This window comes from Eubalaena glacialis, chromosome 3 (assembly GCF_028564815.1).
Source record: "Eubalaena glacialis isolate mEubGla1 chromosome 3, mEubGla1.1.hap2.+ XY, whole genome shotgun sequence".
NCBI lineage: Eukaryota > Metazoa > Chordata > Mammalia > Artiodactyla > Balaenidae > Eubalaena > Eubalaena glacialis.
Window position 1 is genome coordinate 119,570,536 of NC_083718.1, and position 26,051 is coordinate 119,596,586.

General features: G+C 34.3%; 1 protein-coding gene across 4 annotated transcripts in view; it reads left to right on the plus strand.

The window, feature by feature from the left end:
• COL24A1 (collagen type XXIV alpha 1 chain) overlaps positions 1-26,051 on the plus strand; it is a 395,517-nt gene that overhangs the window by 245,108 nt on the left and 124,358 nt on the right. For all 4 annotated transcript variants that reach the window (XM_061183940.1, XM_061183941.1, XM_061183942.1 and 1 more), the window contains exons 28-33: positions 1,514-1,567; positions 2,849-2,902; positions 9,930-9,983; positions 10,270-10,314; positions 10,433-10,477; positions 17,851-17,904. In XM_061183940.1, the coding sequence (XP_061039923.1) occupies positions 1,514-1,567; positions 2,849-2,902; positions 9,930-9,983; positions 10,270-10,314; positions 10,433-10,477; positions 17,851-17,904 (306 nt within the window). The remainder of the gene's footprint in view (positions 1-1,513; positions 1,568-2,848; positions 2,903-9,929; positions 9,984-10,269; positions 10,315-10,432; positions 10,478-17,850; positions 17,905-26,051) is intronic.

Sequence of the window (26,051 nt, forward strand, 5' to 3'; positions counted from 1 at the left end):
TTTGGTTAATATGTGTATTGGCATGTTTATCCTAGGATTTATCCTGTATGGGACTCTCTGCACTTCCTGGACTTGAGTGACTGTTTCCTTTCCCATATTAGGGAATTTTTCAACTATAATCTCTTCAAATATTCTCTCAATCCCTTTCTTTTTCTCTTCTTCTTACACTCCTATAATTCGAATGTTGGTGCATTTAATGTTGTCCCAGAGGTCTCTGAGACTGTCCTCAGTTCTTTTCATTCTTTTTTATTTATTCTGCTCTGCCGTAGTTATGTCCACTATTTTATCTTCCAGGTCATTTATCCATTCTTCTGCCTCAGTTATTCTGCTATTGATTCCTTCCAGAGAATTTTTAATTTATTTATTGTGTTGATCATCATTGTTTGTTTGCTCTTTAGTTCTTCTAGGTCCTTGTTAAATGTTTCTTGTATTTTCTCCATTCTGTTTCCAAGATTTTGGATCATCTTTACTATCATTACTCTGAATTCTTTTTCAGGTAGACTGCCTGTTTCCTTTTCATTTGTTTGGTCTGTTGGGTTTTTACCTTGCTCCTTCATCTGCTGCATATTTCTCTGTCTTCTCATTTTGCTTAACTTACTGTGTTTGGGGTCTCCTTTTCACAGGCTGCAGGTTCGTAGTTCCCGTTGTTTTTGGTGTCTGCCCCCAGTGGCTAAGGTTGGTTCAGTGGGTTTTGTAGGCTGCCTGGTGGAGGGAACTGATGCCTGTGTTCTGGTGAATGAGGCTGGATCTTGTCTTTCTGTTGGCAGGACCATGTCCGGTGGTGTGTTTTGGGGTGTCTGTGACCTTATCATGATTTTAGGCAGTCTGTGTGCTAATGGGTGGGGTTATGTTCCTGTCTTGCTAGTTGTTTGGCATAGGGTGTCCAGCACTGTAGCTTGCTGGTCGTTGAGTGGAGCTGGGTCTTAGCGTTGAGATGGAGATCTCTGGGAGAGCTTTCGCTGTTTGATATTACATGGAACTGGGAGGTCTCTGGTGTACCAATGTCCTGAACTCGGCTCTCCCACCTCAGAGGCACAGGCCTGACCTCCGGCCAGAGCACGAAGACCCAGTCAGCCACATGGCTGCTGGTCTTGGAGTACCCTGGAGAGGCCCACATTTCTTAATTATTGAATTCCCTGACATCTGAAAATGATATGGTTTCACAATCTATATAACATAATATACATCTATTCATAGCATAACACAACCTATAGAAATGTGAGATGAATATTCTCTTCTCAGTAGGTTATAATATGTGATTCTGGCTAGCAAATTTCATTTCTAGGCAAAGAGTTTCTAATAAAAGTATACCCAGCTTCTATGTAAACATTTTTTATTTCTATTGTCTATCTCTTGAACATTTCCTCTGGCCTCTTATGTCTTGGATAGTAGAGGGAGATCTTATCACATTATCATTTTTAATTACTATTTATAATTTACTTGTTTGTCTTCAATGAAAATAGTTAGATGTGATGGAGAATTTATGTCTTTTATATTTTTGCTTAAATTATAGGGATATCCAGGTCCTCCTGGGGTTCCAGGAGCCATGGGTCCACTGGGATTACCTGTAAGTATAGAAAAGACTTCTCTTCCCAGTCAATGCAAAACTCTCTAGAATATATCATGGTATCTTGAACCTCCTCACCTCTACTTGCTCTATTATTTACTGCTCACTGCTAATAGTATAGTTCTGCAACCTAAAATAAAAAACATCTAAACTTTCTTTTGAATAACCACATATAAGAAAACAGAGTCAGTAATCAAGCTTAGACCTATCGGACAAACAAATCACAAGCACAATTTCCAACATGTTGTTCTTAGAAATTTCCACATATTCTCAAACTGATAAAATTCATAGAAAATATACCTTTGTTCAGAAACTGAGTTTTGAAAAACTCCATTTGTGGTTACAGAAAGATAATGAAGCCTTGTCTCTAAAGGGAAAGTTTGCTTATTAAAATTTGAAAGTTATTGTGAACTTAAATGTGAAGAATATCAGCCTTTGTGATCCCCTAAGCAGAACTATTATCAGAAATGGTTTATGCTGTTTTGTGAAGCTTCTGTTTTGAAGATAAGCCCAATCTTCCAGCATACTGATAGATGTGTCATTGACTTCTAAAATGCGGAAGACTGATATAGGGCACAGTTGCCAATCTTTTTACTCGTGTAAGATAAGAAATAGATTTGAGATCCTGTGAAAGTTCACTGTTTTTATCTACCTGTGTTATATAGATAAATAAATTTTGTCTTCTAAGCATTGGAGACCATTGGGTATAAAAATAATTCATTGTACTTGACTTAGTAACAAATAACTTAATCTTCTTTTAAGGCTATTTTTTGTGGCATGTAAATTTGGAAAATTTTGTGGCATTTTTCATGGTAACAGAAAAAAATCTATTTTTATGTGATGGGATTATCATAAGTATCTAGAGTAATGAGAAAGAAATCTTGCAAAAGTAGCCATTGGTTCTTTGATGGACCAGGCAGGTTAGACTGGGCAGACTGGCTAAGTGGGTGTCTCCCTTATGTGTTGTGTCTCCCACCACTCCATATGTGCTCATCCTAAAAACTATGTGGTCAGTGAACATTAAATACTTCCCATTCTTTTTCAGGGTGTAAACGCTTAGAAATTAAATTTCTCCTAATAGTAGACTATGTCAGAAGCAGAATATTGGGGGAGGGTAGTATGGTATTTGTTTAATAATTAAAGCATATTTTTAAAGGAGACTAATCAATTTTATTTTAAGAATTTCCAAGGAGAATTACATATCATAAGAAAGGTTGTAACTACTGTTCTCGTAATGTTCCTGTTAATTCTATAACTGATTTTTAAATTTTCAATGTGTAGGGTCCTGTGGGGGCAAGAGGACCACCTGGGAGTCCAGGTCCTAAAGGACGAAGAGTAAGTTATCTAATCAAGGAAGTGCATTAACCTTTTTAAAAATGGCGTCATAAATAGTGATGCATTCAGCAAAAATAGCTCTATATCTTCTAGATCATGCTTAGAGGTTGTTGGGTTTTTTCTTGTTTTCATTATATTAGATGACCTACCTACATTAATTTAAATGTAATTTATAATCATTTGTATTTATAAAACCATACTTTTCCATTTTGTGTTTTAGAAATTTTGCTTATTGACAAAGAATTCTTCTTTCTTATTCCCAACTTCCAATTTCATTCTTTGGGGGAATTGTGAACGCAAAGATGTTTAAATTATTTTTCTACTCACAAGAGACTTCTATAGCAAGGGATAGTAACAGCATGACAGAATAAGAGTGATAGGAAGTAGAATAAGAATACACAGGATGACTAAGAGTTTATTCACTGTAAATAAGAGGTAATATATCATCATTGTCTAATAATTATGCATAAGAATTAAATTAAAACCTTTCACTCTTTAAGTCTTTTAAACATTAAATCCTTTTTTTTTTCTTTAAAGAAATAAGAACCACCATTTATTGCATGCCTTTCACGTGCCAGGCACTTTTACATATACCATCTAACCTAATACTCAAAACCACTCTAGGAAGGAGAGGCATTTATCTCAGATATTATAGTTGAGGAAAACGGGGCTCAGAGAGTTTAAGTATATGAACTGTAGACACGCAGGTCTATGGCACAACCAGGATTCAAACCTTAGTGTGTCTGATTCCAAACCCTATGCTTATTCAATACCCCTACTGAATTTTAGAGTATTTTTCCTTGATTAATTTGAATATGTGGGCTTTAAGAACTCTGTTTTCTCCCTTGGCTTTACCTTCACTTTTACAGCTAGTGAAGAAAATATTTTAAAATTCTAAAAACATGGCCTCCAAATAACAAAGTTTTTTTTTTTAAACTGCCATTTTCCAGTTGGCAAATTGGAGGAAAATGCTCAGTTTAAAATAACAACTTTAGGAATTCACTGGCGGTCCAGTGGTTAGGATTTGGTGCTATCACTGCCGTGGCCCAGGTTCAATCCCTGGTCAGGGAACTAAGATCCCGCAAGCTGTGCAGCATGGCCAAAAGAAAGAAAGAAAAGAAAAGAAAATAGGCAAAATAAATAAATAACGACTTTAATTTCATGTGCTGTGTTTTAGGTGAAGATTAAAGAAAGAGAACAAATTTTTCTGTATTGTCATTTCTTTTCTGAAAAACTATTTTCCTTTTTGGCTTATGGATTTACAGTCTATAAATAATCCTGATGGCCACATCTATTTTAGCCCAAATGAGATTTAAAATAATAAAATAAAAGCTCACGGAAGATGATCTGTACTCTGTCATTTTAGTGGTCTGTACCCTGCCAGCATTCACTACTTGGTCAGGTCAAATGTGTTTATTCAACTTTGTATTACTCATAGTGGGAAAGTTCAACCAGTTTTGTGACAGATTTAAAAAAACAGAAATATTTACTTTGGTTACCTAAGTAATTGAGGTCTTATTGATTATCCAGGCATAAGCCATGTACCTAAGCAAGATATGTTTCTGAACCACTTGTACTATCTGATAAGTCATAGGGAAAGTTCATATTCTCTGCAGTTTTCTAACCTCCCTGTGATCCTTGGGCAAATTATTACTCTTTTCTCATTTGACACTTTGTTTTCAATTCTCACCTCTTCAAGCGTCTATTTTCCTCTCATCCTCCAAATACATTTTACTGATTTGTTCCCAAATGGCTTCTCATAATTATTTAAAGTTCACCCAGTATTTTCTAAACAAGGTCTTTTTGTTTAGAAATAAGGGCTTTGTTTAATGCAAAAGTGCTTCCTTTATAGGAGAATATTTCAAATAATCAGTGAACATTGGGAATATCAAAAAGAACTAAAGACCAGAATATTTGGGAAAGAATATAGTATTACGAAGTTCCATTCTAATTATCACCTAGTATCTTCTTCCCCCATCAATCCATTCTCCAATCTATTCTCCACTATAGATGTGATCGTAATAAATATCCTTTCGAATATTTTTCACTCACAAAAAATGAGAATATATTATATGTCCAGCCCACAGGAATAAATGAAAAAAGTATCTGGCTGGGAATTCCTGTGCCCCAGCCCTTCCTTGCTACCCCAAAAGCTACCCCCCAAAGGGGGTCAGTATTTCCAGCACACCTGTAACACTTTATGACACACAACTGTGTCACAGTACATTGGAGGGGAAGCTAGGCACATTTGCACTAGGAGGCCACACAAAGAACTCTCATTATGAAACTAGTGCTTGTATGCCCTTGCTGTTCTGCCTGTGATTTGTACTGTTATCATAGGTGAACATGCAAACATCATGAATGGTAGGACCACAACCCAAGGAGTCTGCCTGTCCTTCTGCTTCTCTCCTATCCATCCATCTGCCATTCATCTATCTAACATTTACTGATATAATACCATCTGTCAGACACTCTCTTACTATCATGGAGGATTCAAGGTTAACTTTTTCTTAGATCTAAACCACATGGATTTTACGGTTTAATGACTTACAGTCCAGTGGCTTTTAAAGTATCATACAATATTGACAGAGAATAGCGAAAGCTCGGACAAGCAACAATACCTGCCATCTCAGGAAATAACCTAAGCAACTTAGTATCATGAAAATTTTTCTAACTAGTTTTATGAAGATTGTGTAATCCTGCCCCTTATATAACTGAAAAAAATAACAGGATTGGCTGAAAATATTCATGTAGTTTGAGATTGTTTGATGGGAGAGTTAGCTGTAGCCAACTTTAGCTTTTCCAAAAGAGGATAACGAAAAGATTAGATTTTTTTTTTTTTAACTTAACCAGAATACATTCTTCAAGAGCTTTATAGGTAGAGATTTTAAGGCAGGTATTAGAAAAAATAACTTTATCCCAAATTAGGTACCTATTATAATATTGCTTGTCTCATTTTCTTATAGCTTGTCCTGAAGCTTGTTATGTCTCAGGAGTCAAAGAATAACTCCAGGGATAACTTCTACAACCAATATCAAAGTGAAACTTGCAGATATTGATAAAGCTAAGCTTTTAGCTAATTAACCAACCCTTAACTGAAGCATAGAGAGGACCAAACTTTCCTAGAGTTCTGCCAGCCTTAACCTCTTAACTAGCAACCTCAGGCTTTATAGCCTTTAATTAAATATAATTGTTGTACTTAGACATTTTTTTAAACTTAATGTAGTTATCTTTGTCATCACAGTGGGAGCAGAAACTTCTCTTTCTTTTTTCCCTGTCTAGTCCTGGTTTAGTAAATGAAATAATAAATGTTAAAGTACTTTTAAGTAAAAATATTTTTTAATGGAAAACATTAAAAAGTGAGTGATTATCATTAAAGTATTTCTTAATTTTGGAGGGAGTTCCTTTCAACTGTAACACTAATCAGCATTTTACTAGTGTTTAATATTCATTTTGTAAACTTCTTCTAAACTTCAAGTCCTCTATTTCAGCCTGAATTCACTTGATAACAGGATTACATCTATTTATTTTTTAACATTTGAAAAAATATTATAAACTTAATAAAGCACAGTTATTCAAAGTCTTTAGACATTTAGACATTATGTGAATCAAGTGACTCACTTATATTGATATCTGCAGGCTTCAGTTGCTTCATCTTAAAAAGCAGGGTTTAGACTAGTTCAGCCTTGACAGTGGGTAATCTGTGTGCTGAGGCAGAAACTGGCAGTTAATTATGAGACTTTCTTCCTGAGCTCAGTGCAGCCTTTTCTACATATATATCTAGGCAACCACTTTATCTTATTTTTATCTAAGAAATGAGACTTTTTTCAATCATTTTTGGACCAAACAATTTTTAGAAATTCTTTTTAACTTATTACTCTATGTTTGGGGGCCTTTTGAAGCTTTATCCTTATGGCTGCTAACTTTTAAACCTAGACAGAATGACTTCTAACTCTAGCATTAGCCTTGGATGATCTACCATTGTGGTTGGTTGTCTAGAGTCAAAATTGTTATCTTCTCCCCACTCCCCACCTTTCTACCCTAAACAAACTTACACTTCCAATTTGTTTTTATATTAATGCTGTCATAATTCCACTGGTTACTTACTAAGAAAATATCCAAGAAAGTCAGAACTTTCATGTTGCAAAGGAGTTAAGTGCCTAGTTACCAGTGGATACATTTCTAGATCTTACTTGTTTTCTGTGGTATTTTAGAATGCTAACCACTGATTCCTTTTCATATTTTCTCAGCCACGTTCTGTTATTACTCCAAAAACATTTGGAAAGTGTTTTCTTACAGGGCAGAAAAAAGAAAATAAGCATAGAAGGTGCTGGAGAAAGAGAATCAATACAGGCTACTGATAAGATGAAGGTGATTATTGGAGCAAGGTCCTGAGGGATCTTTGCACTTAAAACTTCAGAGTCATCCTTTAAACATTGTTCTTTTTTTCCATCTTCAGTTACTTAATTGTCAAACATTCCAAGGAAGCCCCCACCTCAGGACCTTTGCAGTTGCTATTTCTCCTGCCAGAATGATCTTCCCTAAGTTATTTGCATAGCCTGCAGTCTCAGCTCCTTCAGGTCTACCCACATGTCACTTTAGAGAGCCTTCTCATACACCTGATCTAAAGTAGGGCCCCCCCCACCTTGGACTCCTTCTGGTCCCTTAACCTCCTTTATTTTTCTTCATTACACTTGACTACCTATAGTCATTTTATATTTTAATTTTATATATCTATTTGCTTGTTTATAAATTCAGGGATTTGTCTCTTCTCCCTACTGTATCCTCTGGGCCTAAAACAATACCTGGCTTATAGTTGGCACTCAGTAAGTGTTTGTTGAATGAACAACAACACACTTTGAAAGTCACTTATCTATTAAGTCCGTACTCCTCAATTTGACATTCAAGGTCCTGTACATTAATACTTTAACTTAGTTTTGCAGTCTTTTATGGGAAAATAGGATCAAAAAGTAAACTGGGGACAGATCATGGAGTACCTTAAATATAGACAGAAATTGTAGGGCTAGAGCTATGACTTTAGCTTTAGTATGCCCAGTGGAGCTATAGATCCTCATGGAGTGTGAGTCTTCTCTCCAATCCTGTGGATGTGTCCAAGAGGATCAGGGTATGCACTTACCCTAAGGGCACCCAGGAAGAGAGTCCTGTTTACAGTAAGCAGGTTTTTTGTTTTTTTTTGGGGGGGGGGTCTGGAGATTTTTATTTCAGAAGGTTTTTATTTACAAAATCAATTTCTTTAATAGATACAAAGTTATGCAAATAATCTCTTTGTCCTTGACCTGTTTTGAGTTTTTGCTTTTGAAGAATGGGTCAGTTTACTCCAAAGGTGTAGAATTCATGTGTGAAGAGTTGTTTCTATCAATAGTAGTCCCTTATTTTCCCTTTAATGTCTCAGAGGTCTGTAGTGATATCTTCTCCTTCATTTCTTTTTTTTTTTAAATTTATTCAAATTTATTTATTTTTGGCTGCATTGGGTCTTCGTTGCTGTGCGTGGGCTTTCTCTAGTTGCACGGAGCAGGGGCTACTCTTCGTTGCGGTGTGTGGACTTCTCATTGTGGTGGCTTTTCTTTTTGCGGAGCACGGGCTCTAGGTGCGCGGGCTTCAGTAGTTGTGGCTCGCAGGCTCAGTAGTTGTGGTCTGCGGGCTTTAGAGCGCAAGCTGAGTAGTTTTGGTGCACAGGCTTAGTTGCTCTGCGGCATGTGGGATCTTCCCGGAAGTAAGCAGCTTTTTAATAATATAAAGCTAAACTAAGCTGGCCTCAGATGGGATACAATAGAAGATATTGAAGCCTACAGGGCTTCTTCAAATCAGCATGTTGTATTGGGAGATTTGTATCACTGTTTATGTATAGAAATCTTCAGCGCCTCCTCATTGCTTATTGATTCAAATATAAACTCCAGTCCTTCACGTTTTAAATCCCAGTCTTTTCACAATTATTTATTAGTATAGAAATACTAAAAAATACTCCATGTAATCACCAGCTCAGCTAAACAAACTAGTTTTTTCATTCTTAAGTATCTTTTTTCTTGCTTCTTTACCCTTTTCTCATACTATGCCTCCATCTAGAATTTCTTTTAGAGCATGATCTCTGACTGTCAAAATAATATCTTCATTCCCTTTACAAACATGTGAAAGCTGTCTCCCTCCTTTGATCCCTTTAGCCTTTAACACACAATATCTCTGCCTATTTTATAGTTATTTATATAATTTACCTTATCTCTTAATGTGGATTCCCATAACACTTAATGCAGTGCCTTTTTCACAGTAGATGTTCAGTTAATGGTTGTAGAATTGAATTAATTCCCTTGCAAAGGACTTTAAGATCTTCCAAGGACAGTTATAATTAGGCAAGGAACATATACTGTCCTCTTTCATTCGTGAATGACTTTTGCAACTAATGCTTCTTCATAACTAATTACTGAATTAATATTGATAGCAACATAGCTGAGAAGTTTTAAATTTACATGAACATTCCCAGCAGCATTTTCTATTCCTTTTCTGTGCCCCTTGCCATCTTTCAGCTGTCAAGCAGGTGCATAGCGGGGAACAGTGCAGTCAGCATTCTTTTTCTAATAAAGTGATGAGAAGAGTTCCATTCCAAAAATATAAAACTTAGGAAGACTGTTTGGACAAACAAACCAGCCACTTTAAAGTTAATTTAGGGTTGTTTTTAGAATAAATCCTGGATTTCTGCAGAGTAAATGATAAGGTAAACAAAATACTCAAATAACAAACCTATACTATAGCTACCTTAACAACTGAATCAGCTGTTTTTGTGGTCATCTGATGTACTATTTGGCATTAAATCTTGAAAACACTGGCCTGATTCTCCCATGCAAATGGGTTCATCCATATACTCAGCTGTATTCTTTACTGTGTTCATGGCACAGAATCAAGCAAAAGGAGTTTTTCAACTAAAAAAAGAGTCCAGTGTCTCCATTTGTAAGGATGCATAACAGTAAAAAAGAAACATTTAAAATTAACAACAGGATATTTTTTCCATCTCTAGGGACCAAGAGGACCAGATGGTCTCTTAGGAGAACAAGGTATACAAGGTGCCAAGGTAATCACTTATTTTCTCATTTCATACACAGTTAAATATTTTTGAGCCCATATGTCCTACCTGTCTAAACACTGATGTATTTCCTTATAAAAGTATGGTTCTAAATTTTTTCTTAGTCTAAGTATGAAACATACGTAAAGTTTTTACTACACACACAGAAATGTATTCTTTTTATTATTGAACTATGTATTTGATGTCTTATTTTTTTGGTATGTGAGTGTATGTTAGCGTGTGTAAGACCATAAGTCACATTCTGATTAACTCACCTGGTACTGATTCTTGTTAGGGTGAAAAAGGAGATCAAGGAAAAAGAGGGCCTTATGGTCTTATTGTAAGTAGTAAAATATTTCACATTAAACATAAACATATAATATCTTCCATTTTTCTTGGTGTGTGATTCATATTTGGGGAGGGAGTTGCTTGACCCAGGCATTTTCTTTCTTATGTAGGGTAAGACTGGAAACCCTGGAGAGAGAGGAGTTCAAGGGAAACAAGTAAGTAATTAAAAATTGCCAAGCTATAAGCAAATTTTATCCACTTTATTCTGTGATACAACTCTTGTTTAGTAATCAGTATTTCAGACTAAGAGAATACAAGTTCTTTTCCTCCTTCAGTCCTTGGGTCAGTCTTTTATTGAGGCAAATTGCTTACTCAATCTGGGCCTTTTTTGTACCTATCTATAAACCGGTGGTGATAACTGATACTTTTTTCACCTCTGTTATCATAGTTTTTCTGTAAAATCCATTTCAAGATAAAGTGGTATGATGTCATGTAAATATAACAGAATATTAATAAAGCTAACATAATAAACTTCTTTGAGGCTTCTTGCCTAGTTTCATTTTAACTCACCTTGAGTGTTGTTTGCACCCTTGGAGTGTGGAGCTATGTGTGTCATCATGTTTTCCCATGGCACTGCTCTAAGAGTTTTTAATACTATATAATGCTAAATATTTTCCTACCATCAAAAATCTCAGAATTATACAATTTCTTCTCTGGAACACAAGTTCTGTGGTTATCATCACTAACTGAGGGGGAGTAAAGTGTATTTTTTAAAAAAGAGAAATATATACACATACACATATATATTACACATATATACATATATAATTTTGAGCACATGAGCTTAAATGTATGGGTTTTTAATTCCATTTGTAATCAATTTTTAATGACATTTTGATTTGTCATATACATATATGTACAAAGTTATTAAATTAGATCATAATTTAAATATAGTGCAACTGAAGAGTCAGAAAAGGATAGGACAAAAATGTTTTAGCTGCTGTAGTAATTATCACTAATGTCACTGCATTTACTTGTTCCTCTTTGAAATCTGCTGCCCCCTGCCGGTTGTTTCCCATAATAGCATTATATTTGCCAATGGTCAAACTTAAAGTAGCAGAGACTTAAGAGAAAAATGACTGTATCCAGGGAAAGAACTTGTGTGTGACATTATATTATTAATTGAAGTCATCGCCAAAGAACATTCCTTGAGTATTAATATTCATCATCTAAGTTTCTATTATATCAATGTAAATGGTGTTTCTGGAGATTCTTTTCACTTTGCTACACTGTATACAAAACTAATATGTTGTAGTTGAGTGGAGAAATTTGGAATTTATCAGGTCCATTCCTCTTACTTTAGAAAAATAAGGCCAAGAGAAATAAAATTACTTACTCATTTTGTACATTGTTGACATTCCTTAGAGTTTTACCTTCATTTTCAACCTATCAGATATGCATGGATAAATGTAAAATTTGATATTTGATTTTCTCAATCAAATAAAAGTTACTAGAACCATTTTGTAATGGTAGCTTATGGCAAACAAGTTTCATAGACTACCGGAAGAGTAAAGTTACCTTAGTGAGTGACAGTAAATCATGAGTTAATACTAGTTGTTGAGGTTTACTTAACTTTATACCTACATTGTCTCCTCGGTCTTGATCGAACTGAAAGAGACTTTTGAGATCTGAGGGAAGCTTGGATCAATTAATCCAGAAAATCCAGATGCCCCAAAGATTTATTTGATCCTGCATGGTAATCTCACCGTCTCTTATCATTTATGCACTGTCAACAAGCAGGCAGTGCTGTATAATAGAAAGATACACTGGAGATCAGATTGACCTTTGTTCTAGTGCACGCTCCTAATAGCTGTATAGTCTTGGTTAGATTGGTTAGCTCTCTGGATCATATTTTCTTCATCTGTAAAATAAAGATACATCTCTAAATTGTCATAATTCTAAAGCTAGGTATTACAAGGAAATTGGTAACACATATAGTACTCTGCTAGTCCAGATAAACAGGAGAAGTATATTTGTCTATGGGCCAACATTGTTTTGTATACTTGCCTTCCATCCACACATATATCTGACTCAAAGGGCGAATCAGGAAGAAAGGATATGATTCATTGTGTTAATAAGGTGATAAAGCCTGAGTAACTTTTTAGTTTTCTAAATCTTACAAAAACTATAACAGCTCATACATTACTGATTTTTATCTAGATATTCTTTCAGTTGATGAGTTAAGGGTATTAAATTCTCCAACTATGATTTTGTATTTGTCTGTGTCTCTCTTTAATTCTGTCAGAGTTTGCTTTATGTATTTTGAAACTATTTTTAGAGTATTCACATTATGATTACTATGTCTTCCCAACCAACTGAGCCTTTTATCATTACAAAATGTTCCTCTATATCTCTGGTAATACTTTTTATCCCTGGTAATACTGTTTGTTTTGAAATCTACTTTATTTGATATGTAAGTCTCTCTAGCTGTTTGCATGGCGTATCTTTTTCATTCATTTATTTTCAAACCATCTGTGCCTTGATGTTTAAAGTGAATGTCTTAAAGTTAGATCTTGCCTTTTTATTCATTCCAACAACCTCTGCCTTTTAATTAGTGTTTGCTCCATTTCCACTTAATGTAGTTATTGATGTGGTTGGATTTAGGTCTACCATTTTTACGGCTGTTTCTTCTCTGTCGTGGCGGCAGTAGTGGTGTGCAGCGCCTTCTTTAGGCACTGAATAATTTTGAGAACGCCACTCTAATTTAACTATTCGCTTTTTAGCTCTACTTCTCATTATTACTTTTAAGTGGTTGTTCTAGGTCAGGAGTCAGCAAACTTTCTCTGTAAAGTGCCACAAAATATTTCAGGCTTTGTGGGCCGTATGGTCTCTGTCACAACTACTCAGCTCTAGTGTCATCATAGTGTGAAAGCAACCATAGACGGTATATAAAGGAATGAGCATGACTATTCAAAAACAACTATTTACAAAATCAGGTGATGGTCCAAATTTGTCCCTCAGGCTGTAGTTTGCCAACCCGTGGTTTAGGGATCACATTGTAACTTTCCACTGTCTACTTAGAGTTAATACAGTAATACTTAACGTAATTGTAAGAAACTTGCAGCCATAGAGACCTGTTTACCAGCATCCTGTCTTATATGCTCCATTTGTTTTATATCTATATACGTTATAAACCCCATATTGCAAAGTTAAAATTCTACTTTAATATAAATAAAATACTTTTTGCTTTAATATAAATGAAACATAAATTAGAGATATTTAGGAGGAAAGTAGTGGTTTTTAAAATTATCCATGCATTTACTATTTCTAGTGCTCTTCATTCCTTTCTACAGATGCACATTTCTAAGTGGTATACTTCCCTGCAGCCTATAGAACTTCCTTTAGATTTCTTATTGTCAAGTTCTTCTAGTGATGAATTCTCTTAGTTTTTCTTTATTTCACCTTTATTCTTGAAGGATATTTTCACTGGTTATAGAATTCTGGGTCAACAGGGTTTTTTGTTTGTTTGCTTCTATCCAGCATTGTAAAGATGACATGCCATTTATTTTTGGCCTGCATTATTTCTGATGAGAAGTCCACACTTATCTTTATCATTATTCCCCTGTATATAATGTATCATTTTTCTCTGGCTGCTTTCAAGATTCTCTCTTTATCTTTGGCTTTCAGTAGTTTGACTATGATGTGTCTAGATGGATTTTCTTTACATTTATCCAACTTAATGTTTGCTGAGTTTCTTGCGTGTGTAAATTTGCCTTCACTAAATTTGGAAATTTTTCAACTTTTTTTTCGGATATTTTTTTCTACACCATTTTCTCTCTCCTTTCCTTCTTGTATTCTAATTAAATATATGTTAGTCATTTTGATTACCTTAGATCCCTGGGGCCCTGTTCATTCCTATTTCAATCTTTCTTTTTCCTGTTTTTTGTTTTTTTTTTCCAATTGGGCAACCCAAATCTATCTTCTCTAACTTGTTAAGCCTTTCAATAAAATTTTATTTATGATGTATTTTTAAGTTTTATTTGGATATTTAATTTTCAGCTCTATAATTGTCATTGTTTCTTTTTACAAATGCTCTTTCTCTTCTGGGATTTCCTATTTGTTTCTTCATCATGAGTACATTTTTATTTACATTATTGAGCATATTTATACTAACTACTTTAAAATCATTGTGTGATACATAATAACATCTGTGTAATCTTGAGTTTGGTCTCCATTAATTGCCTTTTCTTATAAATATGGGAAATTTTCCCTGTCTGATAATTTTGAATTGTATCTTGAACATTTTGACTGATTCATTTTAGCGACTCTAAAGTCTGTTATATTTCTTTGAAGAGTATTGTTTTGTTTTTAATTTGGCAGGCAGTTAACTTGGCTGGTAAAACTCCAAGTTTTCTCTCCTCTGTGGTAGGTGGCTGCTGAAATCTCTATTAAGTTCTTTTAGCCTTGTCTGGGCTACTTGGTGTCTGCCATACCAATACAAACCTTAAATGTCAGCAAGAGCTATAAGCAGAGTTTATATTTGCAATCTGAGGCTCCTCTCTGGCTCTTTCTTTCACCACTTTTCACCATCTATGGTCACTTCAAATTCTGCCCTAGGGTCCTCCATGCCAATAAGACTGAAGGTTTCTATCCTACTTTATTTTAACCATCTTGTATGGCTTCTCCTCTGGCTAAAAGCCATATAAAAAAATCAGAAACTCACCTAGTGTCATTCCCTTCTTTCAAGTGTAGACCCTACTACTCTAGTTCCTGCCTATTTTTGGTCTTTCTCCAGTGCTTTCATATCTTTCCTTTTTAATATTTTATCTTGGGTTTATAGTTATCTCTATATAGATTGGTTTGATAGGAGCAACTTGGCCAGTATTGGAAGTGGAAACACTTAGCATTTCTTCTTTAAATATAGTTTTCTCTGTAGTAACTCAGAATACTTGAGAAGCATTTATTTCATAATCTTTACAATACAAAAAGTATACAGTATTAACTCTATTCTTTCCCGTTCTTCAGACAATGAAGCAGAATGCACACATTTTCATGATCCTACAGTGAAAGTGTATATATATACTCCCTTGCTTATTCTCATAAAATGTCTTGATGATGCTCTAAACATGTTTATTTAAAATGGAAAGGCATTGAATGCTTGATTTCTCATGGAATTCAGTAAAAAGCAGTTTAGTGTAGTGGAAGAGCATGGCATTGGAGTCAGACACATTCGAGGTCAGATTCTGGTTCTGTCACTTATAGCTGTTTTGACTTTGTACAAATTATTTAACCTCTCTGAGCCTCAGTTTCCCTATCATTAAAATGAGATACCTTTTATAGTTATAACAAATGATGCTCATTATGTGCTCAGCACAGGCTCTCAATAAATAGCAACCACCATAGTCATTATCCTCCTGGTCATCATTGTCATAATTGCTGAGATGCATCATAGAGCAAGGAGTTGTACTACAAATAATGTATTTCAGTAGCATCTGAAAAGCCTTAAAGGGAATTTTTATTTTGTGCCAGCTTTTGCTTTTCTTCTTCATCTCCAATAAAAATAATTAGAATCCATTTAGGTCACTTCATAGCTTTGCCTAACAGCATTTATGCACCATTAACAGTATTACAAGTACATATTAAGCTTAATATTGTGTGCAAACACACTTTACAAAGCAAACTGGGCAGACATTATTTAAGGTTCTGAACTCTTGCTGTATGTTCAATTGGTATACCAGGCACAGAGGGATCCCTTATATTGATCCCTTAATTTAGGAGTCTGGAGTACATGAGTAGCAGATGATTTTCATGATTGAAACATGGTCTTACTCCAATAGGAGTCCATGAGATTTTCTATATCTCCCTTTCTCTAACCAGACAATCATATGTAACTAAACATAGCGTTGATAATCATAACTTAGAAGATTCTTTGTTGCTAGAAATATTGAACATCTTTACTTCCAATTTAATATCATATTTTTTTAGATTTCAATTTTAAGATAAAATGGTAATTGTGATCTGCTGTATAATTGCCAAACTTCCCAAGGTCAGTAATGTAGAAGAGTAGAAGCAGCAAATTGCAAATAAACAATGGCAGTATTTTATACATCATTAGTAGTCATCAGTGTCCGGCACACAGTACATGCTCAGTTAATCTTTAAATGGAAGGATCAAAGAGGACCTGGAATTTAATTTAGAGTTTTACATACCATTTTAGAATATACCCCCATATCTAAGACTTAATTTTATGGTACCGTAGGTGGCATGATGTAAAAATGGAGGAAAATAAAGAACATCGGAGAGGTCCAATTTGATCATTTCTGGTCATCTAGGTTCTGAGAGCTTTGTGCCTTCCCAGGTTATAAGGGCATAAGTCATACTTATTAATACATCACAAGTATATTATTTTTGAAAAAAGCTTTTTATATTGATATTAAAAGTATAAAAGAATCCAAATCTAAAATAATTCTGGATGACAAATATTTGTCACTGTATAGGAGTGGAGATTAAATATGAAGAATACAGGTAGATATAAAGAACTCCTACAACTCAACAACAAAATAATAAACAACACAATGAAAAAATGAGCAAAAGGACTTGAGTAAGCATTCCTCTAAAGAAGATATACAAACGGCCAATAAATATATGAATATATGCTCAGTATCACTAGTCAATAGGGAAATACAAGTCGAAACCACATTGAGATACCACTTCCCATCCAAAATGACTATTATTAAACACACACACACTTATATATACAGAAAAAATAACCAGTGTTGGCAAGGATGTAGAGAAATGGGAATCCTTGTGCTATGCTGGTGGGAATGTAAAATGGTGGAGCTGCTGTAGAAAACAGTATGCCTAGCTCCTCAAACGGTTAAACATAGAATTACATATAATCCGTCAATTCCACTTCTTCGTATATACCCCAAAGAATAGAAAGCAGGGATACAAACAGATACTTGTACACCAATGTTTATAGGAGCATTAGTCGCAATATCCAAAGGGTAGAAAACCCCAAGTGTTCATTGATGATGAATGGATAAACAAAATGTGGTGTATACATACAAGGGAATATTATTCAACCTTGAAAAGGAAGGAAGTCTTGACACATGTTACAAATGGATGAACCTTGAAGACGTTATGCTACATGAAATAAGCCAGACACAGAAGAACAAATATTGTATGATTCCACTTATATAAGGTACTTAAAGTAGTCAAATTCATAGAGACAGAAAGTAGAGTCATGGTTGCCAGGGGAAGAGGGTAGGGGATAGGGAGTTATTTAATGGGTACAGAGTTTCAATTTGGGAAGATAAAAAGTTCTGAAAATAGGTGGTGGTGATGGTAGCACAACAATGTGAATATACTTAATGCCACAGTACTGTAAATTTACACATACTATACACTTAAAAATTGCTAAAGTGGTGAATTTTATGTTATGCATATTTTGCCACAAAAGAAAAAACAAATAGAAGTAGACAGAAAAATTAGATGGGAGGATCTTGAGGGAAAGCTGAGGTAGGGAAACTGACTAAAACATTTTCAAGCATCACTTTTTCTTCAAACTTTGCCTTTGTTTATTCAGGGTTTACAAGGACCCCCTGGGAGTACAGGAGACAGGGGATTTGCAGGAGAACCAGTAAGTTTATCCTCATGTGTTTCTAATTGTGTTTTTTTTTTTATAATGTATTTTACCTGTCTGTTATTATTGCCCTGTTGTGCTGTGGCTGGTATGTTTTGGAAATCAGCATGTGTCATGGGCACCTAATTATAAGAATGAATATTTTGCTGTGAATATAATTTTTAGTGCCTTCCTGGTTTCATAAAGTCAAATTTGGTCCTGTTTGTCTGGAACTGTTAAAACTTCACATATTTCTATTTTCAGCAAAGATAATTCAGTTTTATTGAACCTCAGAATTTTTTTCTGAACAGCTTGCTGTTCGTATAATAATTATTACACTGCCCCTCCACACACAAAATCACATTTATGAGGGCAACTCTATGATAAAAGACCATATAGAGAAGCCAGACTCTACATGTAATGGGCCAAAATGTGGAAACTTGACAGAAATGCTGTTAGGTCAGTAATTCAAAAAGTCACATCACCATTTCATAAATCTGACTCAGTTATAGAGTTTCCATGGAAAATGAATTGTGAAAATGAAATACCTTGCCATGCCTTATCTCTCACAATATATTCTTTATTGCCTATGAAGCCATTCTTCTGGCTAATAGTATCAGATGTAATGTGCAGTAACATGCTTCTAAGATTTACAGTACAAATAGTCTTTCAAACTACTGGGTTGATCTTATCCATCAGTTGACACAAAAGTCTATAGGTGGCTTCTGCATAATTCATTTAGCTAGTAGGAAGTAGAAAATTCTAACAAAGAGCTCTTCTTACCAAACTGTGTTCATTTCCTCCTTTACATATTTAACCTATGGTATAAGCTCTCCAAACAATAGTAAACACTTGCCCATGGGTGTAATTTTTCCAAATATAGTGTCTTAAATGTGGTGTTGATTTTATCAAACTAAATTCTTCTCAGTTTTCTCTGTTTTGTATCTCTTAACCTGCCATCCTAATTCTAATATTCATTTGATCATAAATCATGCAAATCTCTAAATACCTCTTTCTTCTAAAGAGTCTGTAGCTCCTTGAAGTCAGAGGCCATTTTTTGCACCTTTACAGTCCTCTTTCCTGTATAATGTCTGGCATATTATATCTACCTGATGCATATTTGTTAAACAGCATTAACCAAAGGTCATTTAGCCAAAGGTGTAATCATTCAGCCAGTAATATTAGATGAAGTGAAATGGAATTAAAACTAATCTTAAGAGAGAACACATTTAAGTCAAGATAAGTGTATCAACAGGGCTATGGCAACAGCACAGACAATATCTTAGGCTTTATACAAGCAAAGATTTATTGTTGTAGTAATAAATGACTAAAATGGCTTAATAGCAACTAAAAATTGACATTCAGGTCACAGGGTCAGTGGATCTGTTAAATAAAATATAAATCAATTCGTAATGGATATAATGGGCTTTGTTTCACATATTTGAGCTACTTAGTCAGATCTGAGATAATATATAACAAAGAAACTATCCTAATCTGGGGTTAGGGAAACTTCCAGAGGAGGAGCATCTGAGTTGTGATCTGAAGGATGAACAGTAGTTACTTAAGCAAATATGGAGAAAAGTCATTCCAGAGAGAAGTCGTGAACTGGGAGAAAACCCTACTTATTTATTTAAAGATCTAAAAGAAGGCCAGCATGGTGTGGCACAGAGAGCCAGGTGGGAAGTGAGTGCAAGATGAGGACGGAAAGGGAAGGAGGGGACAAAACGCATGCAGCTCAGTAAGCCCTACTCCCAAAGATTTGTATTTTTATCCTAAGAACAAAGGGGTGTCATTGAAGGGATAAGGCTAGGTTTATGATCATATTACTGTTCTGTAAAGATCACTCAAACCAAATTGGAAGGGACTAAGAATGGACAAGAATAGCTTTGTGTTGCAGCAGTCCAGATAAAAGATAGTAGAACTGTTTATGATTAGCAGAAAGAAAGAGTAGATAGATGTAAAATATTCAAAAGGAGATAAAATCAACAGGAAATAGATATGCTATATGTGAAGTATGATTCCTAAGGTTGTGGCTTGAAGAATTAATGAGATAATGATATCACTCACTGAAACTGAGAATACCAGCAGAAATTTATGTTTGAGAATGGAAGATTATAAGTCAGTTTAGTTATGTTGAATTTGAGGTGCCTTTGAGAACTGTGAAGATGGCAGTTGGATGTGGAGCTCAAAGCAGAATAATATCCTGAAATTTACAATATTGGAGTCATTGGTCTAGGGAAAAAGCATAGGAAAGAGAAAAGAACAGGATCTAAGGCTGAATTTTGAAGAAATGCCACATATAATAAATATTGGTAGAAGAGGATGAAACTGCAGAGATGACTGAAAGAGGTAAGAGGAAAATCAGGTATATAAGTTTGAAGTTCAGCCCCAACCATAACGTATCTTAAAATCTTCATGACAATCTTAAATTCCTTTAGAAGTATGTAAGCAAAAATATATATCTAAAACAAACCAGAAGTATAATTGACATGCTAAAATAAGAGAGAAAATGGAATCAATTAAAAGTCTTAATTTTCAAAAGAGTGGGATAAAAAGAATGGAAGACAAAAAAGAAAGAACAAGGGTAGCAATAGAAAACAGTAATAAATATAGTAGGTATGAACCCAGGGGTATCAGTAATCACTTAAATGTAAATGTTCTAAATGCACCAGTTGAGAAACAGAGACACAGAGTAGAAAGAAAAACAAGACCTAACTGTATGTTGTCTTCAAGGAACCCACTTTAAATATAAAGGCACAGATATATTAAAAGTAAAGAGATAGATAAAATGGGCAAAGATGTACTAATACTAACCAAAGGAAAGCTGGAGTAGTTATATTAATTTCCAACAAAATAGACTTCAGATCAAGGACAATTATCAGGGATAAAGAGGGACATTACATAGTGATAAGTGTATCAATTCTCCAAAGACATAATAATGCTTAATGTGTATGCATCTAACAACAGAGCATCAAATTATATGAGGCAAAAATTGATAGAACTCCAAGGATAAATAGACAAATTTACTATTTCATTTGGAGACTTCAGCACTTATCTATCAGTAATTGAGAGATCCAGCAACCAGATAATCAGTAAGATTATAGTTGAAGTGAACACCACCATCAGGACACTGGATCTAATTGACATTTATAGACTGCTTAATCCAGTAACAGCAGAATATACATTCTTTTCAAGTTCACATGGAATATTCACCAAGACAGACTGCGTTCTGGGTCATAAAACACACCTTAACAAATTTCAAAGAAAAGATATCATACAAAATATGCTCTTAGTCCATAATGGAATTAAACTGTAAATCAATAAGAGAAACATAACTGGAAAATCTCAAACTATTTTGAGATTAAACTACACACTTCTGAATAACACTGGTTCAAAGAAAACGTCTCAAGAGAAATTTTTAAAATATTTTGAACTGAAAATGGAAATACAACTTATCGAACTTTGTGGGATGCAGTGAAAGCAGTGCGTAGAGGGAAATTTATAGTATTGAATGTGTATACTAGAAAAGAAGAAAGATCTAAAATCAATAACAAGCTTCCACCTTAGGAAACCAGAAAAAGAAGAGAAAATTAAATACAAAATGAGCAGAAGAAAGTAAATGATAAAAATCAGAGCCGAAATCAATTAAATTAAAAACAGGAAAAATAGAGAAAATCAATGAAACAAAAAACTTATTCTTTTAAAAGATCAATAAAATTGGTCAAACCCCCTAGCCAGGATCATCAAGAATAAAAAAAAGAGAGAAGACACAAATTACTAATATTAGAAATGGAAGAGGGACGTTAAAAAGGCAATAAAGGAATACTATGAATAACTCTATTCTCACAAATTTGATAACCTAGATGAAATGGACAAATTCCTTGAAAGATGTAATCTACCAAAACTCACACAAGGAAAATTTGATAATCTTAATAGGCTTATATTGATTAAAGAAATTGAGTCAACAATTAATAACCTTCCAAAACAGAAAGCACCAGGCCCAGATGGTCTTACTGGTGAATACTACCAGAGATTTAAGGAACAAAATGATACCCATTTTCTACAGTCTATTCCAGAAAATAGAAACAGAAGAAATACTTCCTAACTCATTCTGTGAGGCCAGCATTACCCTAATACCAAAACCAGACAAAGCTATTACAAGAAAAGAAAACTACAGACCAGTATCTCTCATGAACATATATTTTTAAATCTTCCACAAAATATTAACAAATTGAATCCACTAATATATAAAGATAATAATACACCATAACCAACTAGGATTTATCCCAGGTATGTAAGGCTGGTTCAACCTTCAAAAATCAATTAGTATAATCCATTACTTTAACAAACTAAAAAAGAAATTATATAAAATAGGTGCAGAAAAATAATTTGACAAAATACAATACCCATCTACGATAAAAATTCACAGTAAACTAGGAGGAAAGGGGAACATCCTCAGCTTTATGAAGAATATATTTTAACAACCTTATAGCTAACATCATACTTAATGATGAAATGCTAGGTGCTTTCCCCCTAAGAACAGGGAAACAAGGAAAGGATGTCCCTCTTTTTTTAAACTCCTGTTCAGCATTGGGCTGAACAGTGGAGGACAGGTGAATTTTAGGGCAGTGAAACTATTTTGTATGATACTGTAAAAGTGGATACATGATATTATACATTTCTCAAAACTCAGAACTGTACAACACAGAGTGAACCCTAGGGTAAACTATGGACTTTAGTTAGTAATAAAGTGTCAATATTGGTTCATCAATTGCAGCAAATCTACCATACCAATGTAAGATGTTAATAGTAGGGGAAACTGGGCAGGGGTAGTATATAGGAACTCTCTGTACTTTCTGTTCAATTTTTCTGTAAACCTAAAACTTCTTTAAGAAATAAAGTCTGTTAACTAAAACAAAATATTCTAGTAAATTCAAGCATAATTCTGTAATATGGTAGTGTATCTATCTTGTGTCTGTGTCCAACCTACTAGGAAGCACTGAAACACTGATATATGCTTAGGAACCACAAGATAAGATTACCAACTGTCACTATATCATCTAACATTATTTTTAAAGTTTTAGCTACTGTAGTGGGATATGATGCACAAATCATCATATAAGGAAATGAAAGCATTGTTATTTAGAGAAAATATAAACAAACCCAAAAGACTTATAAAACCCAAAGACAATTCTATTTTTTCAACTACTGATAGAGAGTAATATAACAGCAATACATATAATAAACAGTTTTTAAAAATCAGTTTCCCTACATACAAGTAATTAGCAGAAAATATAATAGGAAAATGATCCCACTAAAGATAGAAACAGGACATAATAATTAAGAATAACCTTAGTGAGAATTAGATGGGACACTTATGAAGAAAATTTTGAAAATTTACTGAGACCTAGAAACTGACTTAAGCAGAAAGGCAATTTATCATCTAAACAGAAGACTGATTATTTTTTAGATTAATGAATTAGATATAATCCAATTCCATTCAAAATTCTCATTACCCATTATAAATTAGGTGTGGGATTTAATTATTCTAAGTATAGCTTATAAGAATGAGCAGGTGAAATAGCTTAATATTTTAAGAAGAGGAAGACTACTGCCACTAGATATTAAAAGAAATAATAAAAACAGAATAATCAGTTCCTGCGACATTGATCCATCTAGATTTACAGACGTGGGACAAAAAAAGGTAGCTTTTCAATTACCAAGAATATAAAAGAATTTAATATTGATAGGGACAACATTACACATCAGTAGGGAAGATAAGAATTTAAAATGATGCTAGAATAATTGCATCACCCTTTCTAATCAGTTCAACAAATGTTTGTTGAGTGCCTACTATATATTAAGGACTGTGCTGGATTCTAAGGGGCTTATTGTTAAGCCATGAAGAGTTTACAGTTAGTAGAGATATAGGTAACACGGTAAAAAATCATTTCAACATATTAGGATAAATGCTAAAATAGAGATTAATTTACAGTCCTAAATGAGCACAAAGGAGATACACTTAGCCCAAGCTGGGTTTCCCAGAAGACTTGATATAGGAAATGACACTTGGTCTGAATAATGGATAAATTAGTAACCAGGTAAACAGGGTAGAAAGAACACTCCAGGTGAATGGAACAGTATGAGGAAAGACATGGAGGCATGAAACAGCCTGATATTTTCAGGGGACTTTAATCAGTTGCATTCACTAGAGCATAAAGTGAAAGGTAGGAAGTGTTGCTATTTGGTTAAAAGAGTTTGTTTTGATTCTCACCTCACACAGTACATCAAAACAATGGTTTAAATAAAGTATTTTAAAACCATAAGTAACAAAAAGGGTAGGTGAAAATTTTTAATGGGAATAGATGTTTTAAACTTAAATATGGTAGAAAAAGCCATAAAAGACTGGACAGGTTTAACTACATACAAATTTTAAACTTCTCCCATTCTGATTTTTTTAAAAACACTAAAAGATTTAAGGAGCTACATTAAATGTTAAGTGGGTTAAGTGGTTATTTTGGGTCATTTTTACTTTTATGTATTTCCAGGTGTTCTACAGTGTGCTTATTTAGGGGTTAAAAGTTATCTTTAACATTATGTTTTTAAAATAAAATGACAAACAACAAACTGGGCAGATGTTAGCAGTAAAATAGGGCAGAAAAAAGTTAATGTCTGCAACACATAAAGAACTCTACACATTTTTTTTAAATGACCCCCAAAATACATGGGCAAAGGACATGATCAAGCAACATGTAGAATATTACAGATAGCTAATAAACAAATGACAAAAAGAATATTCAACCTCACTGGTAGTCAAGCATATATACATTTTAAGATACCAGATTGTGCATCAAATTAATGAAGAATTTAAAAAATAATATTCTGTGCTAGCATGAATTCAATGAAATAGATTCTAATTTTATACATTGTGGAATGTTAATTATTGCAGCCTTTCTGGAAATTGACTTCACTTTATGACCAAATAACGCTACATTTCAGACTCTATTCCAGGGGTGGAAATGCAGAATGCATACAAAGACTACTGCACAAAGATGTTTCTCTCAGTGTGTTTATAATAGGGTAAAACTACATTCTGAAGAGAATCCATGAATTTTAAAATATTATACATAATATTTAATAAGCCATAATTGAAAAACATTAGTGACCTCTTAATACCTTTAATGGCTGTGCTATTGAGTAGGAACAACATATGTGATGCTTACATACCAACCTTATAATTCTATTATTCATATACTTATCTCAACTGTTTGGCAGTGTCATCTGATGTTACAGACTTTAACATTCACTTATAGTCTAATATGAATATAATAAATCCTATAAAGCAAAATTTTACTGTAAAGAAGACTTATAAACAATATAAATGTCTAGCATTAAGAAAATGATTAAATTATGGTACTGCAGAACGTTAGATGGAATATAATATTATGTAGCCATTGAACAATTTTGTTATGAAATATTTACAGTAACATGGTAAAATATTTATATTTCAAATAGGATCTTAAACATAAAACGGATATAGTTAGGGGCTTCCCTGGTGGCACAGTGGTTAGGAGTCTGCCTGCCAATGCAGGGGACGCGGGTTCAAGTGCTGGTCCAGGAGGATCCCACATGCTGCGGAGCAAATGGGCCCGTACACTGCAGCTACTGAGCCTGCGCTCTAGAACCCGCGAGCCACGACTGCTGAGGCCCGTGCACCTGGAGCCTGTGCACCTGGAGCCCGTGCTCCGCAACAAGAGAAGCCACCACAACGAGAAGCCCGCGCACCACAACGAAGAGTGGCCCTTGCTCACCACAACTAGAGAAAAGCCTGCGCGCAGCAACAAAGACCCAACACAGCCAAAAATAAAATAAATTAAATAAAATTAATTAATTAAAAGAAAACAGATATAGTCATTTATAAGTATGCTCCCACAAAAGAACTAGAAGGAAATATGCAAGTATATTTACAGTGTCATCTCTGTATGGTAGGATTATGGATTATTTACTTAATCTGGGTTTTTTTGTACTTTCAATACTTTTCAAATATTTTTAAATGAACATTAATGTAACAACTTAGAAAAGCAGTTTAAGATAACCAACCATACCACATTTTTTCCCCATTAATACGTTTTTTTAAAAGTGAGGTGTTCACAAAATTGTGATGG